This window comes from Fonsecaea erecta (genome assembly GCF_001651985.1).
Source record: "Fonsecaea erecta strain CBS 125763 chromosome Unknown Scaff9, whole genome shotgun sequence".
Taxonomy (NCBI): Eukaryota; Fungi; Ascomycota; class Eurotiomycetes; order Chaetothyriales; family Herpotrichiellaceae; genus Fonsecaea; species Fonsecaea erecta.
Genome location: NW_017387252.1, coordinates 1,177,564 through 1,198,110, shown reverse-complemented (window position 1 = coordinate 1,198,110; position 20,547 = coordinate 1,177,564). Strand labels below are relative to the sequence as shown.

At 52.9% G+C, this 20,547-nt stretch overlaps 8 protein-coding genes across 8 annotated transcripts; 3 read left to right on the top strand and 5 right to left on the bottom strand.

Annotated features, from left to right (window-relative positions):
• Positions 1–198: 198 nt before the first annotated feature.
• Positions 199–825, bottom strand: AYL99_09649 (hypothetical protein; the record flags this gene model as incomplete). The annotated part of the gene is made up of 1 exon (XM_018841156.1): positions 199–825. The coding sequence occupies one exon, from the start codon at positions 823–825 to the stop codon at positions 199–201; it is 627 nt and encodes a 208-aa protein (XP_018689837.1).
• A 608-nt stretch (positions 826–1,433) lies between these two features.
• On the top strand, positions 1,434–2,563 carry AYL99_09648 (hypothetical protein; the record flags this gene model as incomplete). Its single annotated transcript, XM_018841155.1, has 5 exons — positions 1,434–1,500; positions 1,566–1,775; positions 1,855–1,950; positions 2,090–2,119; positions 2,181–2,563. 5 exons carry the CDS (start codon positions 1,434–1,436, stop codon positions 2,561–2,563), a joined length of 786 nt encoding a protein of 261 aa, XP_018689836.1.
• Positions 2,564–2,982: 419 nt separating this feature from the next.
• AYL99_09647 (hypothetical protein) lies at positions 2,983–4,743 on the top strand (the record flags this gene model as incomplete). Its single annotated transcript, XM_018841154.1, has 1 exon — positions 2,983–4,743. One exon carries the CDS (start codon positions 2,983–2,985, stop codon positions 4,741–4,743), a length of 1,761 nt encoding a protein of 586 aa, XP_018689835.1.
• Positions 4,744–5,296: 553 nt separating this feature from the next.
• Positions 5,297–7,867, bottom strand: AYL99_09646 (hypothetical protein; the record flags this gene model as incomplete). Its single annotated transcript, XM_018841153.1, has 1 exon — positions 5,297–7,867. One exon carries the CDS (start codon positions 7,865–7,867, stop codon positions 5,297–5,299), a length of 2,571 nt encoding a protein of 856 aa, XP_018689834.1.
• A 481-nt stretch (positions 7,868–8,348) lies between these two features.
• On the bottom strand, positions 8,349–9,365 carry AYL99_09645 (hypothetical protein; the record flags this gene model as incomplete). Its single annotated transcript, XM_018841152.1, has 1 exon — positions 8,349–9,365. The coding sequence occupies one exon, from the start codon at positions 9,363–9,365 to the stop codon at positions 8,349–8,351; it is 1,017 nt and encodes a 338-aa protein (XP_018689833.1).
• A 2,796-nt stretch (positions 9,366–12,161) lies between these two features.
• On the bottom strand, positions 12,162–13,240 carry AYL99_09644 (hypothetical protein; the record flags this gene model as incomplete). Its single annotated transcript, XM_018841151.1, has 3 exons — positions 12,162–12,655; positions 12,767–13,116; positions 13,176–13,240. 3 exons carry the CDS (start codon positions 13,238–13,240, stop codon positions 12,162–12,164), a joined length of 909 nt encoding a protein of 302 aa, XP_018689832.1.
• A 1,840-nt stretch (positions 13,241–15,080) lies between these two features.
• On the bottom strand, positions 15,081–17,053 carry AYL99_09643 (hypothetical protein; the record flags this gene model as incomplete). The annotated part of the gene is made up of 2 exons (XM_018841150.1): positions 15,081–16,593; positions 16,683–17,053. 2 exons carry the CDS (start codon positions 17,051–17,053, stop codon positions 15,081–15,083), a joined length of 1,884 nt encoding a protein of 627 aa, XP_018689831.1.
• A 1,626-nt stretch (positions 17,054–18,679) lies between these two features.
• On the top strand, positions 18,680–20,365 carry AYL99_09642 (hypothetical protein; the record flags this gene model as incomplete). Its single annotated transcript, XM_018841149.1, has 1 exon — positions 18,680–20,365. The coding sequence occupies one exon, from the start codon at positions 18,680–18,682 to the stop codon at positions 20,363–20,365; it is 1,686 nt and encodes a 561-aa protein (XP_018689830.1).
• Between the last annotated feature and the right edge of the window lie 182 nt (positions 20,366–20,547).

Genomic DNA, 20,547 nt, shown 5'->3' with positions numbered 1-20,547 from the left:
GAACTCCGTGTATAGAGAGCTATCCAATATTTGATTAGCCACTAACGCATAACAAGGCCCTGTGGAGGCCGGTAGCATTGCTCCAATTAAGTCTCTGCTACATGGCAGACATCTTATCTGAGTGATCAGGAGTATTGGCTATTCAAGTGGATTGATATCAGTCCCATGCTAACTAGGGACTTCCGAAGACCACAACGTCTATCCTAACATTTGCTTCCTCCTTTCTTCAAGTAGAGTGAGAACTTTTCGTACAGCCGGCCTTGCAACAAGCTTTGCCATCCAAGCGTTATAAGCACTGTACTGTGCCATTGGGATTCTTTTCTCCTTGTCAAGCCATGGTACGAGGGCCGCCCAAGTCACGAAACTCAGGTCTGCATACGTACATTTCTCACCAACAAGGAACTCATGTTTCTGCAACCAGCCGTCAAGAACGCCGATAACCCTTTCGACCTCTTTCAAGTATCGATCCTTCGCACTCTGCAAGTTTTCATGGTGGTAGTGGGTAAACCAGGCGCACTGACCGTAGTATGGCCCTTGTCCAGAGACTTGAAAATGTAGCCACTGGTTCAGGAGGTATTTCTCGGGCGCGGAGTGGTATGTGATACTTGCATCGACATCGTACACCTCGACCAGATACTGGATGATGGCGCCAGACTCCCAGATCGTCAAGCCGTTGTTCGGGTCTGTGAGGGCAGGCACTCTCCCATTCGGATTGAGATCTGTAAACGGCTTCTTCTTTACTTCCGACACATCGAGTAGCCGGGTCTCGTACGGTAGTCCTAGCTCTTCAAGGACAATTGCGACTTTGTATGGACTTTGACCCATTGCGCCGTTAGAAAAAAGGCTCACAACATGCCGGGTATTGAAAATTTACTTACTTCGGTCCACCAGCGGTGGAGTATAGAACAAGGCTCTCTAAAGTGGTATGCATAGCTTTTGACGGCGCGGTGATGAGAACTGACTGCTCAGCAACTTCTGTTTGAGGCTGGCTCGGAGTTTATACTACATATACCCTCATGCCACCACATCTTTGTCCGGGCAGCGATAAGAGCTGGAATGAGACAGAGACTGTGTCTGCTCCCTGTCCTCCTCGAACATACTGACAAATGTTCCAGAGCTCCACGTATCCACAGGTGTCTCTTTCGCACGTAATTTTACATTCACGGTATCTAGTTGCAACAGCTTTTGTGTCACATGGCGCCCAAAATACAGTGGACCCTATGACTAAAACGGTCGTGGTCGGCACAATCGATTGACCGTTATGAAGCACAACGGTATTAGCCGGCGACCTTGTAACTGCTTGCTGAAGCGGAAACAAAAGAAATAGTTAGAACTGTCTATAGAGCCCTCTCTCTGACTGCCTAAGGACGTCAAGTAGCTCTAATCGTCTACTAAGACCATCAATCCTCTCCAAGTTCGTACTCTCAGCCTCGATGTCTACATTCAATATCGACCAGGACCAAGCGAAGGCGCTCAGGGGTAAAGTTGCCATTTTGACAGGTATGAATTGCAGACTCAGCTATGTGGCGAGAGAGAGAGAGATTGCAACCTCTAACTGAAGATAGGTTCTTCTTCCGGAATCGGCCTCGAAACATTGAAGCTATTTGCAGAGAATGGCGCAACAGTTGTGAACGCAGATCTAAAACCACCGTCCAGCGAATTTCCCAACACGACTTTTATCAAGACGGACGTCACGAATTGGGATGATCTTCGCAATCTATTCGAAGAGACTGTGAAAAGATATGGCCGCGTGGATGTCACTTTTGCGAATGCTGGTGAGCTTTGTCTTGACTTAGACTTATACTTTTAGAAATGCTTGGATTACTTCAAGGGAAAGCAGCTGAGATTTTATAGGTGTCGCAGCCATAGCAGATTATTTCGACCTACAACTCGATGACCACGGACAACCGAGGGAGCCATCTCGACTGTGCTATGAGATCAATGTGCTCGGTTTGATCAACACTGTTACGCTAGCAATTTGGCACATGGCACGGCAAACCACGGGTGGAAGCATTGTTCTCACTGCCTCAGCAACAAGCGAGTGCCTTCCTCTAATCTCGAAATAGCTTGGCTAACAGCGAGTGAGCAGGTTATATGTCATTCGGTGCGACCGACTATAGTAAGTACTGGTAGTTTCCAAGATCGTTTGTCGACCCAGCGGGGCTTACCTCGATCTCTAGCAACTTCCAAGCATAGCGTCCTCGGATTTCAAAGAGGTCTACTTCCACAGTTGCGGGTCCGGCATCTGGACAAGATCCGAATCAACAGCATCGCACCGAACTGGACTCGCACGAATCTCTTGGACGCTGAATGGCTCGAAAGCATCGGCGTCAGATTCCAGGAGCCCAAAGCCGTAGCTCGAGCAGTTTGCATGCTGGCCTCCGACCAATCCCGCAACGGCGAAGTAATATACGTGGAGAACGGGGCTTACCGTGAGATCGAGAAAGAGGCATTAGCATTCAGTTATCAACTGTGCAATACCTTGGCTGAAGGGAATAGCCACGCACAAGACGAGGAGGTCTTTGAACAGATATTCAAGAATGGACAAGGGAGAAAGATATAGTGGTGAGGGAGCATTTCGGTTGTCTAGGACTGGGCTGTGTGGCATGTGTGGAGAAGTTAGTGCAAATTACAGCAGAGATACAACGAGAATGGATTGATAAATGCCATCAAAAGCAAGTGCTGCCTCGACGTCTCGCAATGCTGAGTTTTGAACAAAGCGGCAGCACTCCCTTTCCTATTATAGACTAGCATATAGTATTTAGCCGTATGAGGATCCGGCTTGGCGCGATCGCGATTTTCTCCGCATTCGCGCAGACAAACTCGGACTGTTTGGATTGTTCTGCCATCATCAACCAGCCCGCTCGCCCTTGTCGCACCTCACTTCACGCGAGCTTGCAGCTCCTGCAAGAGCAGTCAATCTCTTGCTCCTAGTGAGTCCTCCTCTTTTAATCTCCACGAATGGCAGACAGAGCGAGCAACATGCTGAAAAGGCTTCACCCGGAAGACGATGACCTCGAGAGCCAGAAACGAGCCAGATCTAACAATGGCTCTCCTCGTCCCACTACTCCAGCTGCAGCCCCCCCCTCTGCGACGACGGGGGCAAAGCCAGATGTTGATGCCATAGTAGCCCGTGCCAAAGCCGCGGCTGCGGCAAGGGCGGCTGAATTGAAGGCGAAGATGGCGGCCATGACGGGTGGTGGATCGACGGCGTCACCTGCGACGACAGCGAGTGCGTCGCCGACTCCCCCTTCGAGTGTGAGCGATAGGATTGCTCAAATGAGGGCTCGAGTGGCGGCAGCGACGGGTCGAGCGGCAGTACAGACTCCGCAAAGGTCGTCGACAAACTTTACTGCGCCAGCCTACAATGATGACATGTCGAAAGCACGAGGAGGGCTGAACATTGGTATACACCCTGATCTGCTGGCTGATGCGCAACATGAAGCGCAGAGGAACAAGGGACGACCACCGCAACCAAAGTTTCCATCTGCCATGGGAAATCGAAGAATGGAATCACCTGCTCCAGTGAAGGCGCAGCTAGATCTCTCCGGCCCTTCGTTGGAAGAACTCAAGGATAACCCATATTTCGACGCGAGTCTGGGCTCTCGAAATGTGTTGCCGAAAGCTCGACACTCTCGGCAGCTGGTCTTTAACCAAAAGGGCAAATACATCCAACAAGCGGCAGCACTTCGGCGTCAAGCGCAACTGGAAGCTATGAAGAAGAAGATCGCGGAACACGCAAGGCAGGCCGGATTGGAAGAGGACCTTGATACCGAGAAGGCGTTCCTCGTCCCTGCCCCTCCTGACCTGGAATGGTGGGATGAAGGCCTCGTCAATGGCAAATCCTACGATGTCATCTCTGACCCAGCAAACCTGAAGATCGACACGCCGGATAGCATCATCACGGTCTACATACAGCACCCAGTACTCATTGAGCCTCCACAGGAGAAGAATAACCCGCCCCTAAAGCCCATGTATCTCACGTCGAAGGAACAAGCCAAACTGCGGCGTCAACGCCGCATGGCCGATCTCAAGGAAGAACAAGCCAAGATCCGGCTGGGTCTTGTCCCTCCTCCTCCACCAAAAGTGAAAAAGAGCAACTTGATGCGCGTACTGGGCGAGGAAGCTGTGAAAGACCCCACGGCCGTCGAAGCCCGGGTGAATAGGGAGATTGCCGAACGAGCGGCCAAAGCCCAAGAAGACAATCTAGCTCGCAAACTCACGAAGGAACAGCGGGCCGAAAAGCTTGCTAGGCAGCAAGCCGAAGATGCTGCCCGTGGGATCCACGTCCGTGTGTACAAGATCGACTCACTCGCCAACGGCAAACACCGATACCAAGTCTCGGTCAACGCGGATGAGAACGCCCTCACGGGCGTGGTCATCATGCACCCTAAGATGAACCTCGTGGTGGTCGAAGGTGGCGAGCACAGCATCCGCAACTACGACAAACTGATGCAGAACCGCATCCGCTGGACCGAGATGGAGGCGCCGCGCTCCGTCGCACAGGGAAACCGCGAGGCGCTGGCCAAGTGGCTCGAGGCCGAGGACGAGAACGGCGAACTGAAGGACCTGAGCCTGAACAGGTGTGAGCTGATCTTTAAGGGCGAGGAGAAGCAGCGCAACTTCAAGCGGTGGCTGGGGGCCCGGGTGTGCGAGACGGACGCCCAGGCCAAGGACGTTTTAAGCCGGGCAAAGATGGAGAATTTCTGGGCACTGGCGAAGACGTTCAAGAAAGAGGTCTGAAGGAAAGCGGATGAGGAGGAACGAACACACACACGCGCGCCCACGTGGTGCTGCTGAATAAAAAGGGATATCAAGATATATTCAATCGCGAGACCGTATGTAGATACAGACATATACCACTGGTGGAAACCCCTGGAAAGCGTGAACAAACAACGCTGGTCGAGCAGAGCCCGCTGATTTCTGGTCTCTCTGCATGTGTCTTCCGCTGTGAAAAGAGTCCAACAAGCGAGCTCGTGTCTATCTCGCTGACCAGTCCGTTAACCTCGGTGCGTCAAGACACAACGACCGACGTCGCTGGGTCAGCAGCGGCAGCTTCATAATCCCAAGACACGTCCATCGCCCCTCTCCATACGCCGTACTGTCTTTTTTCCCCACCAGGAAACGGGTACAGAACAGTAGCAAACATAACACATTGCGCGGATCAGCCTGCTCGAAAAGGGAAAAGAAAAAAATCCACCCGGCAGCTCTTTACCTGGTGGTCCACGGCCAGCAAGCCGATACTTCGAGATCAAAGCGGCTTAGCCCGTGCTCTTTACACGTGCCGTTCCTCGCCTCATGGATTCAGCTTTGTGGCCGCCTGTTCCAGCATGCCCGCCACTTTCTCGACCTCGACCTGCGCTAACGCCCAGTCCCCGTCGTCGACGGCGTCTCTCACACTGGGGAACGTCGCGTCGTCATATCCACTCCACAGCTGCGGTGCAAAGATGACATGTTTGAACTGTGTGCGGTTGGCCAGTCCGCCGCCTTCGGTGAGGTCAAGAAGATCCGTCTCGAAATGTGTGAGGCGGTTGTTGTGGTCCAAGCGAGCTTTGCCCATGGCGGAGGATTCGAAACCTCCGGCCCCGAAGATGAAATCGCGCCAGGTGGCATCGAAGGTGTGGAAGCGCAGCGCCTCCTGGGCAAGGATGTCCGACGCTTTCCGTAAGGGGGAGAGGTCAAGAATATTTGCGTCTGATGCTGTGGGCGCAGACTTCGCGTACCCGTCAAGGTCATCGACGTATCTCGTAATAGCCCTGGCGTAAGCGCTAATATCGAAGGGGAGGACAGGGCGATCAGCCAACTCTAGAATCAGGAGTGCCCAGATCTCGCCCATGGCTTTGTGATATGTCCAGTCCGGATCACCGAACTTGGCCATCCACTCGAAATTGTCGTAGCATGAATGGTAGGGAAATCTGGCACCTTTGAAGAACATATCGATGGACGAGGTTCCGACGATGTCTTGGAAGGCAACGAAATCGCTTCCTGCGCCGAGGCCTTCGATGCTCCGGCCATCTGCGTCCCAGATTTCGCGGACCGATTTCCCCGTGGAGGGATCACTGACGCGGTTTATGACATGCAGGAGGGGTCGTTCATAAAGGGGAGAGGCGGCGGCGTGGAAATCTGCACCTGTCACTCCGACGTCAACATTGAGGTAGGCGATTCCATCCTCACGCAACTGCTCTTCCCGGTTTTCGACGTGCTCGGTGCTGCCGATTAGGTTATACTCCTCTCCATCCCAGCTAGCGAATTCGATTGTTCGCAGTGGCCGCCATCCCAATCGACGCAACTCGCCAAAGATGCGCACGACTTCGAGCATGACGGCCGTGCCACTGCCGGGATCAGCGGCGCCGGTGCACCATGCGTCGCGATGGTTTCCGACCACAATCTTCTTCTCGGGCTGCTCCCAGCCTGTAATCTTGCCAAGTACATTGTAGATGGGCTGCTTCTGCTCTTCATCTTGAAGGTTCTTGAGGTTGACTATTGGAGAGTCCTGGTTGCCCGTCCAGTATTCAACGTCAGGAACTCCCTGCCAGTTATCTTTCATCTGGTTGCCGTGCCCTCTGAGCGACTCGAGTAAATGCTTCGCATCCTCCCAGGAGATGGGGATGGAAGGGATCTTGTTGAGGCCGGCGCTCTCCTCCGGTTTGAGGTGTTGCTTGTTATCCGGCGTTGATGCCCATCCGGGAGTGAGAACATCTCCAACAACCCAGGACATGAGGCTGACCGCGCCCCTCTGTACAGCATCTTGAGGCATGAATCGCCCATCTGGAAAAGTCGGTCCTTGAATGAAGCCATCTTGCGCCGGGTCTGAGTAGATGATACACCCCACAGCACCGGCAAGTTCTGCGGCCTTGACCTTTAAGGCTCGGTCGCCCTGGGAGCCATAATAGCGAACCAGCACAACGGCGCCCTTGACCGAGATGTTGTTATCTTCGAGTGTTTTAAAATCCTCTCTCGACCCAAAATTCGCGTATATCAGGGGGCCTGTCACATCGCCCGACTTTGAATGGCCGTGAAATACCATAGACTTCTCTTGATCTTCCTCGATTTTGGCCTCCCATTTCATACTGTCTGGCTCGACGATCGCTACTCGTCTCCCGTCTTTTCGTGGATAATTCAGGTAGACATCGTATCTCTCCATCTCCACATCTTCCAGCTCACCTGCTTTGAACAGCTCAGCCACCCATTCTCCCAGCACATAGTTACCCTCGGTCCCTGCGATGTGAGGGAAATCCGTTATGTGCTGCAAATATTTCTGCATGTGCCCGTGATCGTTCATGTGGTTCTGTACAAATATTCTGATAGACTCAGGGTCGTATATCTGGCCCATTCCCATGCGATTCTTCGTAAATGACAGAACGTCCGACGCTATAAGTACATAGAGAACACCCATGATCAAGAAAACACCGAATAGCCGCCCGATGATGACGACACGGTTCGCATCAAACTGTTGATAGTTTATTCGCGGCCATGAAATGTTGGAGAGGTACTGCCGAAAGGAGGGGAGGGTCAGAGAGGAGAACGAGTTGGTCAGATTCGAGATACTCTTGGACAGTCTATATCGAAGGAGCGAGCGGTGGGAGGAGGAGTCGCTCTGAGGGTCTTCCACATCCATCTGCTGCATCTCTCTGCGCACTTCGTCTTCGCCATCTTGCTCGAGCCCGTCGAGGGAATCGAGGCTTGGCCGTGCAGACTCGACGGTGGGAGGGTGATAGTTTGCAAAGGATCCCAGAAGGCCTTGCCTTTCAGCATCGTCGCTGATTTCTTGTGGGCCGAGTCTAGATTGGGAGGAAGCAGGACGGGACGAGGTGGCCTCCTCGTAGGTCGGGATGGGCAGGTGGTCGTACTGGCCCTTGTCACCCATGGTGGTTCGATGGATAAGGGTGAAGTCCCGAGGGACGCCACTCACAGTCGCATCATCGTCGAGGCATGCGGGAAACAATCTTGCCGCGATGATGATCGGGTCGACGGGACAGTATTGCGATCAAACTGCGGACAAAAGTAGAGGTTGAAGGGAGGAAGATCTGGGAGAGTGGTGACTGACTGCGCCTCTCGCCTCTATCTGGCCTTTGGCCTCGGCGGGCGGCGGGCGACGCAATCCTCCAAGCGAAACTCCCCGCTGAAACACGTTGCCAGTGTGCCACCTCCGGATCTCCTTGGTTCAATCCCGGGGCATACAATGGATTAATCTATCGAACGCGAACTTATGCACTGTCACGATTGTTGCTTCCATCAATCGACTTCATCCCAGTGGCGCCAATGAAGTGTCTCACAATCCCTCCTCTCGCCCACCGCATGTGTCTCTCATGGGCTAGGACCACTGACCATTCTTCGCTGCGTCGAACTCACGGCGTGCTATCATACGTGCCCTCCCCATAACACACTCCTTCGACCGAAGTCCCATTCACTTGCTGGACAGCTTTGCCGTCGGCTCCAAACAAGATCATCTGGCCACCATCCTGGCGGTGATCGTACGTCGTCCAGTTGACACTCCTGGGACCATTGATCGGATCCTTGACGAACGCGAGGACATGGTCTTGCATGGCAGCACTCGTTGCAGATTCCAGCTTCGATACCTCTCCGGCTCGGATGCCATAAGTCCCAAACATCATTGCTAGATCGGAAGCGTGATATGCTCCCATCCACCATAGAGGGTTGATGTTGGAGAAGTTGCCACCATAGACGTACCGATATGTGGAGATGTTCAGGTCGTTCCGATATATGCTCGAATTGGAAATGCCACAGACGGTGTTGAGGGTACCTTTCAACACTGCCTGCGGGTTGGGACCTGCGGTGAGGTTGTTCAAGGGATACGCTGCCAGAGATGCGTACTCGTTGGCGGTGTTGGAAATGATGGCCGGCACTTTGGCGACCTGGCCAGCTCGATATCGCGCCGTATAATTGCTGAAGACGACATCCTCGTCCGCAATGGGGGTGAAAGCGATCGAGGCCTGATGAGTGTTTGTTGTGCTTGAATTGTCTTGGTACTGACCGACGAAGTTCTCGATCTCGCTAACAGGAACTCCTCGCATGCATTCCAGCTCAGCAGTCTTGTTATTGGGAAAATCACAGCCGAGATTGCGCGCAACGAAGGTGAAGTTGGTGCCATGGACGTCGGGGTTGGCCGCGCTTGAAAGTGCTGTTCCCGATTGCATAAAGAAGCCGCGTGCTATGGGATCCTCATAGTAAGCAAAGTTGTAATAGTCGGTTGAACGAGAACCAGCTGACTGCCCCCATAGTGTTATTGCAGTTGGGTCACCTCCAAAGCTGGCAATGTTTGCCTGGGTCCATTCAAGGGCTGCTCTTTGATCTCGAAGGCCCAAGTTTTGCGTTGTCAACCCTGCAGCGTTCGGAAAGCCCATGATGTTCAGCCGGTAGTTGATCGTCACCACAATGTGGCTCTGACTTCGAGATACCCATTCGGCAGGTATTTGGATCGGTATATTGACTCCCCCAGTCACCATACCTCCTGGAGAGCCAGTTAGGGAACGGCGACAGACCTTCTCAACGGTGGCAACTTGCCTCCTGTCATGAACATAATGACTGGCAGCTTCGAAGCCGCAGTGGCGTTCGCCGGCGTCCAAATGGCTAAGCTAAGACAATCTTCTGACGTGCTGTACGCATACAGACCTGCACTGGTGCTTTCGCCTCCATCGAAAATCAACCATTCCGGAATCTGCTCGCTCCAGACCGACTTCACTTTGCTCACAAATTGTGGGCAAGAAAGAGGATACTGAGTGGCATCATACTGCTTGTTTGATGATGGAAGCTTCTGTGGAGGGAGCCAACGACGTCCACCTGTTGGAGGAAGAGCGTACGGAACGTTTCGAAACTCGCGGACATTTGGGTAAGTAGGGTTGAGAAGGCCAGTGAATATTCCCGTGTCAGCTGTGACAGAAAGACTCTGGCTGGATACACATGCCGCGCTAGCCATGGCTGCAAGGGCGCTGAGAAGAAACAGCACAAGGGAATCCATGGTGGCAGCCCGGGATAGGAGATGAGAAAATGCTGTCAGGGAGAGTTTCCCTTTTCCTCCTTGTTATCCTCGCGGTCTATATACTCTACCCGCCATATTTCGATCCCGTGTCTCGCAGACTCCTCCCCCATATTTCCTAGCAATGTCCCCGACCATCGCTGCTTCGCCGGCATTTGGACCGAAGGTGCCTGGAGTGGTATTGGATACAACGAGTGGTGACGTGCATGGAGATGTTTCTCAGGTAAGTGGTGAAGCTCGCATGGGTAAAAAGGCAGCCGGCGAATTCGCCCAAGATCGAGTTGAAAATCTCCAATTCGCCAGACCGGTGCCTGTGGAGAGGATCGACGTCTCCACGCATCCTCGAAGACATGATCGACATGAACGCGGGGTTTTGGAGAGAATTGAAAACGGTAAACAGAACTCATCCATTATCGTTAGTCTGCGCGGCATATTTCGAGAAGACGTTGGAGATTTTTCAAGAGAGGGGTGGCGCAGAATGCCACAGCCGAAACTGACCGCCGTGGGACGGGTTTGAGCGTTTGACACCAGGCAACTGAATGCTTGAGTGTGTAACACAAACTATACCGGTTTACCTGGCAAGCTCCTTCACGGACAGCTTTCGTCCCAAAACGACTCTTCTTGCTCTCCATTCCGGGAAACCTTCACTTGTACCGTTTATACAAGTTACATTCAGACACTCGTGGCGGAAGATGTTTACTACTGTCTGAGTGACGTCCTACAACTCGAGTTTGAACGGTCTGAAATCGCAGTTTATCAACCAGAGTAACCATGGCGTCAGTCATCAAGGAGATTGATCCGGTACCCAGTACAAGTACGGTGAAACTCGATCCGTCTTCGGATGACGGTGTGGCCCATGTACCCAAAATGCTCGCAAGAAAACAGTATATCTCGATATTGCTTCATCATATGCTGAGGGCTCCAAACTAAACCACACCAAAGCAACTTGCCATCAGCCCAGAATGGCTATCGAAGAAAAGTCGTTGGTTTTATGCTAGGCGATCAGGGTTCATCACTTGCTGCGGCATGCGGACTGACTGACTGATCCTGCGTCTTGCCGCTCGTTTGGACAGGGGAGGTTGTCAATGCTCGACCGCACACTTCCCATCCGCAAACAGGCAATGTACAGTGCCCCTTGGCCAGACGCTCTCGCGAGTGAGGAACAGCCCTGAGTGTATGGAGGAGTGTCGTAAGGGTGAAGTATGACCAGTATATGGGAGGTGAATTGATTCACAGTGAAGGGACTGCAGTTTGACCCATCATCTCAATGAGTCGTCTCTATCACATGTCTCTGACGGACGCTTGTGTTACTCTCTGTTTGTCGTGGCCGTGGTATCACTAAGAGCAGGTATAAGTATCTTTTCTCAAATTGGCCTACCTCTTGACTTCTCGCAGAAGACGATCCAACTGTGCAATAAATACATCGATAGCAACACTACAACAGGTTGAAACACAACATCCGAAAAGACTTTGACCGTGTTTCGCAAGACACCGACCACTTCGGAGCACGGATTCGTACTGAGAAAGAAGGCAGCCTACCCCAACTAATTGTCGTCTCGGCCAGCATAATCCACATCTCCAAACATTCACCAGGCCGGAAAGATGTGCTATCTTTTGTTCAGCTACTATACCTGCGGCCACAGCGACACTACTCAGCGTTACTGTAGGAAACCACCGAGGGAAAGAGTGCGATGCGCCTGGGGTCAGTATCGACGAAACGTCCCCGAGCTGTGCTGGCCATGCAGGCGACGACGAGGACCGAGACTCTGAGGTTTGCATGTGACTATCACTCAATGCAGGTTGTGAGCTGGGACCTCTCAAGCAACATTGCAATATCATTTGCCGGAGGTCAAAGTCCGCCTTTCGCCATCGGCCGTCAGCTGGAACACGGATTGCTCCTTCTGCTTCTAGACCGCAGGTTCGACACTGGGCCAAAGAGAAGCAAGCAATACAAAAAACAGCAAGACATCTGAGACCACCGGATGTTCGATCTGTCAAACTTGAGCGCCCGCTCAAGAAGCATTGAACGAACCTAGAAGTGGCTATTGTCATGAAATCGCCGTGCTGTGCTCGAAGTCGTCTTGCCGGCTTCAACATCACCTGTGCTCTCACAAAATCCTGGGGTCGATGTCAAACTTCTCCTGAGATTGAGAAACTACCTGATTCATTCTTCTTTGGGATCCTGAGTGTCCCTGTCTTTAGAATAGAACTGACCACGAATCATCCTGTCATTCCAATCCTGTTCCATCTTCTGCACCCTCTCCCAGTTTTCCTTCCGCATCTTCTGTTCTAAACTCTTTGCTCCTTGGCCCTCACTCGAACTTCTCGATTGGTCGCCCCCGACATCTTCAACATCCTCCTGCCTCTTCCGCCCAAACCTCGCCGCCATGCTCGCCAGACTCGAAAACCTTGCTCGATTGACGTCCTCCTCGCCCCTTTTCAGCAGGTTGTCCCGCTCGGCGATCCAAGCCTTGTAGGACGGTTTCTCGCGTCGACGAACGATCTGCTGCTCATCACCGCCGTCAAAGTAGACGTTGTACTGACAGAACTCCCACAGGCGAAGCTGTTTTTCAAAGCCGGTGTTTGGACAGATTGCTGGTAGGGTCTCTCGTGCCAGCGTCAGGGCAGCGGAGTATGAAAGGTTGAATTTCCGCATCACTTTCGAGATATATCTCCAGCGTCAGCCATAGCATTTCTCATTTGTCGATCGAAGGGCACCGGGTTGAGCTGGACTGTGGAATGGCTACAGTATTAGTGACATAAACTTACAAAATGCCACAACAAATGCCCCTGAGCGCGAGATGCCCTGCTTGCAGTGGACCAGAACGCCCTGCTGGGGCCAATTTGATCCTTCTTCGCCGCCACTACCTTGATTCAAGCCTGCTTCAATCCAGTCGCAGGCTTCCCCCAGATACTGGAGGATATCGACGAGAGGATCGTCATCGATGTCGATGGTCTTGACTTCGGGACCAGCAGATTCTGGTTTATTTTCGGCTTCCACAGAGGCGCCAGCGTCGAGACGAGTTCGTGGTCGACATGTCTCACGGGGCTGTAATACGGAGAGAATGCGAACGATGCTGTGCAGTTCGATATTTCGGGCGCAAAACGCGCCCAAGCGACTACAGAACGAGGTTTCAGTGCAAGTCGCAAGCCTGGCCGGGGCGGAACACATACGTACTCGGATATGAACAGGCCTGGAACAGCGGTGATGGGGACAAGTTTAGGTGCCTGCATGAGATCCATGACAGCGAATGTTCAAATCGCTTCTCAAGAAACGTCGTTCTGTTGTTATTCTGTTTGCAATATTCGCACTTCCTCCCAAGATAGAGCCTGTGAATGTGGCAGGTCTTTCGATCGAAACTCACCGCTGTAGCCTTGGCTCAAACGTTGGGGCCTAACGAGGGTGTAACGGTTGATTAGTGTAAGCGTTGGCCCCTTTTTTATGTATGGCGCTGCTTAGCGAGGCAGATCTGCATGTAAAGACCAGAAATCCTTGTGTACTGTAATAAGCAACATCCTACCACTTTGAGATATGGACGCCAGCAGTCTCCAATAGGCGCAGATCGTCACGGCAGACGACGGGGGGGACTCTCAATCATCGTGGATACTGGGACTGGACTATCCATGCGACAGCCCACCTGCTGATTCTCACAGTTCGTCTTTTAGACCAAAATCGGGCGGGCGACATCCTTCGTCAAAATGACTTGAAAAGGAAGTGAACTTAAGCCTTTTGTCTTGCCGGAATATAATATATAGCGCCCGCATTTGGTCATCCGATCCTAGAACGGCACTCCGTCCTCAGTACCTACTTTTTGTTCCTTCAACTCCTTGCTGGGGGAATATAATCGCAGGACTTCCGTCAAGTCTAATCTCATCTGGCTGACGACCCAGTGAATGTCGGTCCAGCCGGGGAGTCGATCGCAAACCAGCATTTTCTGTAGATGAGTAGTCTTGTCGCCCGTGGGAGGGAACGCACAGCACTCCACACGACAAAGTATAATGCACGATGTGTATGACAAATGCCGAGATGTCGCAGGGGTTCTTGAATAGATAGATAGCCTTTAGAACCTTACCCCCTGAGAGACGACGAGCAACGACCCTTCCTTTTGGCAGCCAGGAATGAGCCTGCAAACAACCAAACATGGCGAAGCGGTTAGGCAAGCTCCGTTTCATCAGTTGGATGCACCGAGAGGGCGCCGACCCGGTGCGCAAGGCCCGCTCGCACGCTGCCTGCGCAGTCGACGCAGAGAACGGCGTCGTCGGGTCGTGGAGTACCAAGCCGGCCATGCTGGTTGGGGCGCAGGAAAAGAAGGCTGGAGGAGCAAAGAAGAGAGGACTCCGGAGTCTATGGACAGCATGTTCGCAATCAATGCCAGTATCTCCGGGTGGAAGAGACAACATCTGTGTCTACTTCGCGAAGTCTGCCGGGACAGGCCGACGACCCCCGAGCCTTGCCAGCCCCTTCACGCCCACCGAGCACTTCCTCCTCAAACCAACTATATATATATATATATAGCCTAATGTAACGAGCTAGGCTACTCATCGCCTTAACTGGGTATTCAGATAGAGAATCCGACAGGGACCTACTTGAAGTATATCTCGAGCAGATTCGCCGCCCTCGACGCTGCCCCCACCACCGCCGCCGCCGCCTCATCTCATGGAGCAGCAGCCACGGAGCTGGGACAGATTTTACAGGGTTGTTTCGCACATCGACGCAGAACAGATGGCCGCATTACAATACGCCCGAGGAGAGAGCGGGGTTATGTATGTATGTATGTATGTATGTATGTACCAAATGTCGTCGATGCCCTACAAATTTGGTCGTAAAGGATTTAAGGAGTGGGCATCCACGCAAAGAGAGATGGCAATTGTGTATATTATATGGCGCATAAGCAGATATAGCTCGTTCTATTTACCTATGTCAATTCAGGAGATGTTTCTCTTTCTCTCCCCCTCCGCCCCCCTCATATATTTCTTGATAAAGATAATCTAGCCCAACGCGGTACACCTCCAGCGTACCACCCCCTCCGATGGACAATATCTTGTCACACTGCAGATTCTATCGGACCATCCATCTCTCTATTCAAGAAGCCCCGTTCTTTCCCGAACGCGTAACGTCCAAGCCTTCGAATTTATTCTCCCCGCGCCACTTCTTCAGAATATCAATAAAGGCCAGCACGCCGCCTCCGTAGGGCGCGTTGCGCTGAGCCCGCAGCGAGAAGTCACCCTCGTTGTTGTAATAGCCCGGGGTACAGTCGCGCAGGAGGTTGAACCGCATCTTGGTCGTCTCGATGATGGTGTCGACCCACGCGGCCTCAGCGGCCGCACTGGCCTCGACCGCGTCGATCCCGCGCCGTCGGCACTCGGAGACAACGTAGGCGAGGTGTTTGGCCTGCTCGTTGGTGAGGTGGATGAAGTTGACCGACAGCGCCGACTGTAGGTTGCCGACGAGGAAGCAGTTGGGAAAGCCGTGTGTGGTCCAGCCGTGGTACGTCAATGGGCCTTCGCGCCACTTCTCGCTCAGGGCCAGGTTATCGCGCCCGTAGATCTCCATCCCGGCGCGGTGGGATAGATCCGTGGTCACTTCGAACCCGGTGGCGTAGATGATACAGTCCAGTTCATACTCCTGGCCCTTACTTACGATCCCTCGCGGTGTGATAGCTTCGACCCCTTTGCCTGCGGTGTCGATGAGATGAACATTCGGCTGGTTGAATGTCTGCAAATACTCGTCGTGGCAGCAGGGCCGCTTGCAAAAGTGGTTATACCACGGCTTTAAGCTCTCGGCTGTCTTTTTGTCTTGGACTATGGCATCGACACGTGCCCGGAGCGATTCCATCTTCTTGAAGTCGGCGAGCTGAAGCTCCGCGGCGTAGGCTTCTGGGGTCATGGTCTTCATCTTGGTCGGGTTTGGCCGGAGGTTGGAGAGAGACTCGGTCCAGGCGTCGGCAACCAGGTCTTTCTCCTGATAGACGCCGCTGAGGATGGTGGTGAAATTGTCCATCCGTTCTTGTTGCCAGCCCTTATGCAGTGTCCTCGCCCAGTCCCAGTCTGTTGGCTTATTCCCCCGAATATCGATAGAGGAGGGCGTCCGCTGGAACACGTAGAGCTCCTTCGCCCAAGCCCCGAGTTGCGGAACAAGCTGGACCGCAGTGGCGCCTGTTCCAACAATACCGACGCGCTTGTCTGCGAGTTTAGTAAGTCCACCGTTTTCATTTCCTCCTGTGTAATCATAGTCCCAACGGCTCGAATGGAACGAATGGCCCTGAAATGACTCTATGCCAGGTAATCCAGGCAGCTTAGGTTTATGAAGTGGACCGGCGACAGGAATGACGAAGCGTGCTCGAATGCTGTCGTGCCGATTCGTCTCCACCGACCAGTACGACGACTCGGAGGCACACCACCGTAGCGAGAGCACCTCAGTCTGAAACAGAGCCCTTGAATAGAGGTCGTATTGCTCTCCAATCCTTTTCGAGTGTTTCAGCAATTCTTGCGAATGTGCGTACTTCTCGGTGGGTATGTAGTTGGTCTCTTCGAGAAGAGGCATATAGATGTAAGATTCCACGTCGCATTGGGCGCCAGGATATCTGTTCCAATACCTAGAAGAGAGAGATGTTGTCAGGGGTCGTCGTCGCAGACAAAACCAGTCACCACAAGCCAAGCACAGCAGCACAGCAGGCAGGCTCACCATGTGCCTCCAAAGTCGCCCCCTTTCTCGATTATACGGAAGTTGTTGATGCCCTGCTCGATGAGCCGCACCGCAACCAACTGGCCTCCGTAGCCTCCGCCAATGATCACGACCTCACAGTCCAGGTCGACGGGATCGCGGGTGAAGCCAGGCTCGACATAAGGGTCCTCGACGTAGCCGAGGAGCGAGCCCTCCACCGTTCGGTATTGGGTGAAGCCGCCATTGTCGAGGCGCTTGTCTCGCTCGGCTAGGTACTTTGATTTGAGGGCTTGAGGGTCGAAATCCACATCCTTCGATAGCCATGATACCGTCTTAGCAGCTGTCCGGGGATCCAATATGGGCATAGCCTCGACAATGGGAGCGGCAGCCATGGGTGGTGGGTGCTAGACTGAGTCCACAGCTTGTCGTTCTGTGAGTGGCCCAATACCGAACACCACTTGGTAACTTGGCAGAGTCAGGGGGTGTGATATATAGCAATCGATGGGGGCCCGGTGTAGATTATAGTAGAGCACGCAGTCATGATATGGGCTGATTACCCCGCTTTGCAATATCCGTGATAAGATGGCAGTCAAGGTGTAGATTCTGACTGTATCGCAGAAAACTGCCGAGAGTCTGAATGCCGGTGCCCATAGACAGATCAAACGTTATTGGAGTTCCATCATATAAGACACAGCCCCACCCACGGCAGCTGCATAGGTGCAGATGGTTAATTGCTGAACGTATGCCTCCTCACCTGTAAAGTCCCTTTGAGGCAGCGACAGACAAGAGCATGATCAGTTTGTGGAGCCAGCCCGGTGAACTGGAAGTGCTAACACTTTGCGCCCAACATATGAAGCGTGGATCGCCCCATTCCACTGTGATGTCAAAAAACAACAATTCCTATAGGCTTCATTCCTTGGGGGGAAACAATGTGCAGTTAAAAAACAAAAATATATCGAATGGAGCATCGAACAAAATGAGAGGAGTGGGATTCGAACCCACGCGGGTTTCCCCATGAGAAATCAAGCTTCCGTGCTCAGAAGCCAAGAACTAAGAGAGTAAGCTCTTGAGTCACACGCCATAACCAACCCGGCCATCCTCCCGACAGAATTTGCACCAAAATTATGGCCCCAAAAAATATGAATGACTCAAACCTATGATAGGTTAGTTCAGCGGAACTGAACCCGCCCATGCCATCCGAGAACACATGCTTTCCCTAATCTGGCTAGAGTTCTCGAGAACGATGAGGCACGATAACTACTATTATCTGAGCATAGAACATCCAGACAAGGGATCTGCCTTGAGGAATGGACGGGCTAGCTCCTCCAGCCACAAAGATCGCCACATCAGCCCCATCGAGAATCCCCCTTTTTGCTCGCCGGGTTCGCCTATAGACGTCGACGGCGTCGACTGTGGTCCACCAAATGCGTGATCAAGCAGCGGGTTAAGGAGCAAAAGCCTTGGAAGTTGTGCTGGCAAGACAGCCTGAGATCGGACGGGCTTCCGACTTAGCCGTTCAGGCCACCTTGTACTTGCTCAACCACCTGTGGACTATAGGGACAAAGAGCTCGATGGACGCCTTTTTCCTTTTTGACTGAGGTGGAGACAAAAGAGCATAAGCTGATCGGGAGGTTGTTGCTTTGTCAGTATCCACAGAGTGATCGAGGCCACTTATGACACCAACAGCTGGACTCTACAGTAGAGGGTCTGAGAATGGTCCCTTCTCCGACCTTTATGCCACAATGGCATGTACGGGGATGCCCCTGAAGGACATCCTCCCGGGTAGATGCCAGCTCGGATAGATGCTACTAAGCGCTAATACCTGTAGACCACCATTACATATCAACGATCTAGCACTCTCCAGGACATTATGAAAGGTGAGCCATCCACAGCTGTGCATCCTCTTGCTCTAAGACTCCGCATGGCTCAACCGATATTGACTTCCTAACTACCACCCTGGCTCTCGCAACGCCAGCTTCTTGACTTGCCTATCCTGATATAACTTACTGAAGACGGAGATGGGCCCCGTATCAAATTTGTACGACTATATCATTGTTGGTGGTGGCGTGTCCGGTGTTGTCATCGCTTCGCGCCTCCGCTCTGCTCTCCCAAATGCCCACATTCTGGTCTTGGAGGCTGGCAAGGACGAATCCGACTTCGAACCAGCGAGATATGTCAAGAATATTGCCTCAGTCAGGGGCTCCGAGATCGACTATTCATTCGATACTGTCCCTCAGAGACATCTGGATGGTCGTCCTAAGAAGGCATGGGCCGGTCGTGCTCTGTCTGGAGGCGGCGCCATCAACGTGGGAGCGTGGCTGCGAGGTCCCGCCGTGGACTTTGACCATTGGGCTGAATTGCTCCAGGATGATTCGTGGGCTTTCTCATCTCTCCTTCCTTACTTTTGCAAATCGGAGACCTTTATCTCGAAAGACCTGGATCCCAATCTGCACGGCTCTGATGGTCCGATGGAGATCAAACTGAACAAGGACATTCGACACGGGAAGTGGTATCCGTTATGCGAGCAACTGAAAGGGGCATGGCAAGAATCGGACCCGTCATTGAAATGGAATCCAGACGTCAACAGTGGAGATCCTCTAGGAATGGGTGACTGGCCGACCACATTTACTCGCGCGGAACGACAGTTTCCACACAAAGCGTACAATCTCGAAGGAGTCGAGGTTCAGACAAACAGTCTTGTCAAGCGGGTCATTATAGAAAGAGCCGAGCCTATCGGTGAGCCGAAGGCGACCGGAGTGGAAATGGCAGACGGGAGAGTGATCTGCTCTAGGAAGGAGGTGATTGTGTGCGGAGGTACCTACAACTCGCCTAAGGTCTTGCTCCTCTCTGGAGTAGGACCGGCGTCTCAGCTCGGAAAACATGGTATCACTGTCCGCGTCGACCTCTCCGCTGTCGGCCAGGGCCTCTGTGATGATATGACCATGCGTCAAGTCTGGCGGCTACGTCATCCCGAGCGAGGGCTGTCGTTCGGCTCGCCTCTGATGACAGATCGTGACTTGGTCTCGAATGTGCCCGTCGACTTTTTCATTTGGACACAAGCTCCACACGACCTCATTCGTGAAGCGTTTGCAAAAGACGGCATCACCGACAGCCACCTCTTCAACCCCCATGCGGTCCACCAGGAGATGTACACCATGTGGATGGCAGGGCGTTCGGCGGCTTTGCTTGCACAGCTTGGTCTCTCGAATGATGGATCGCTGATATGCACAAGCGCATACAACATGTATCCACTGAGTCGAGGCTCTGTTTCACTGGGCTCCGCGGACCCAACAGTACCACCTTTGATAGACCCCAATTATTACGCCGCCGAGGCTGATAGGGTCATTTTCCGTGACGCGCTGCGAAAACAGATGCGTGCCCTCCTTGCGACCGAGTCTGGGAAGTCTTTTGTTGCTGCCGAAGTGCCGCCTCCAGGATTTGCTTCGATAAGTCACGAGTCAAGCGACGAAGAAATTGACCAGAGAGTGCGTGTGTTTGCGGAGACTGGGTCTCATCCTTGCGGGACCTGTGCCATGGGAAGAGTGGTAGACACCCGCCTGCGTGTCAAGGGCGTGAAGGGACTGCGTGTAGTGGATGCCAGTGTCTTTGCCTCTCCCATTGCGACGCACCATCAGGCAGCAGTGTATGCGGTGGCCGAGAAGGGGGCAAGTATGATCGCCGCGGACTGGGAGGAGGGTGCATGAGAGGCAGGGAAGGATGATATTCGCCATCACATTGAGGGCATTGAAACTCATGCGTTGAAATGACGCCTTTGGATGGACATGGCGTTTGTCAGACACGTCATTTGATTTAATTGCGCACATCTGTTTTCGGACACTCAACCACTTCATAAAACTCATTCCCCAGACATTTAACGCCTCGCGTT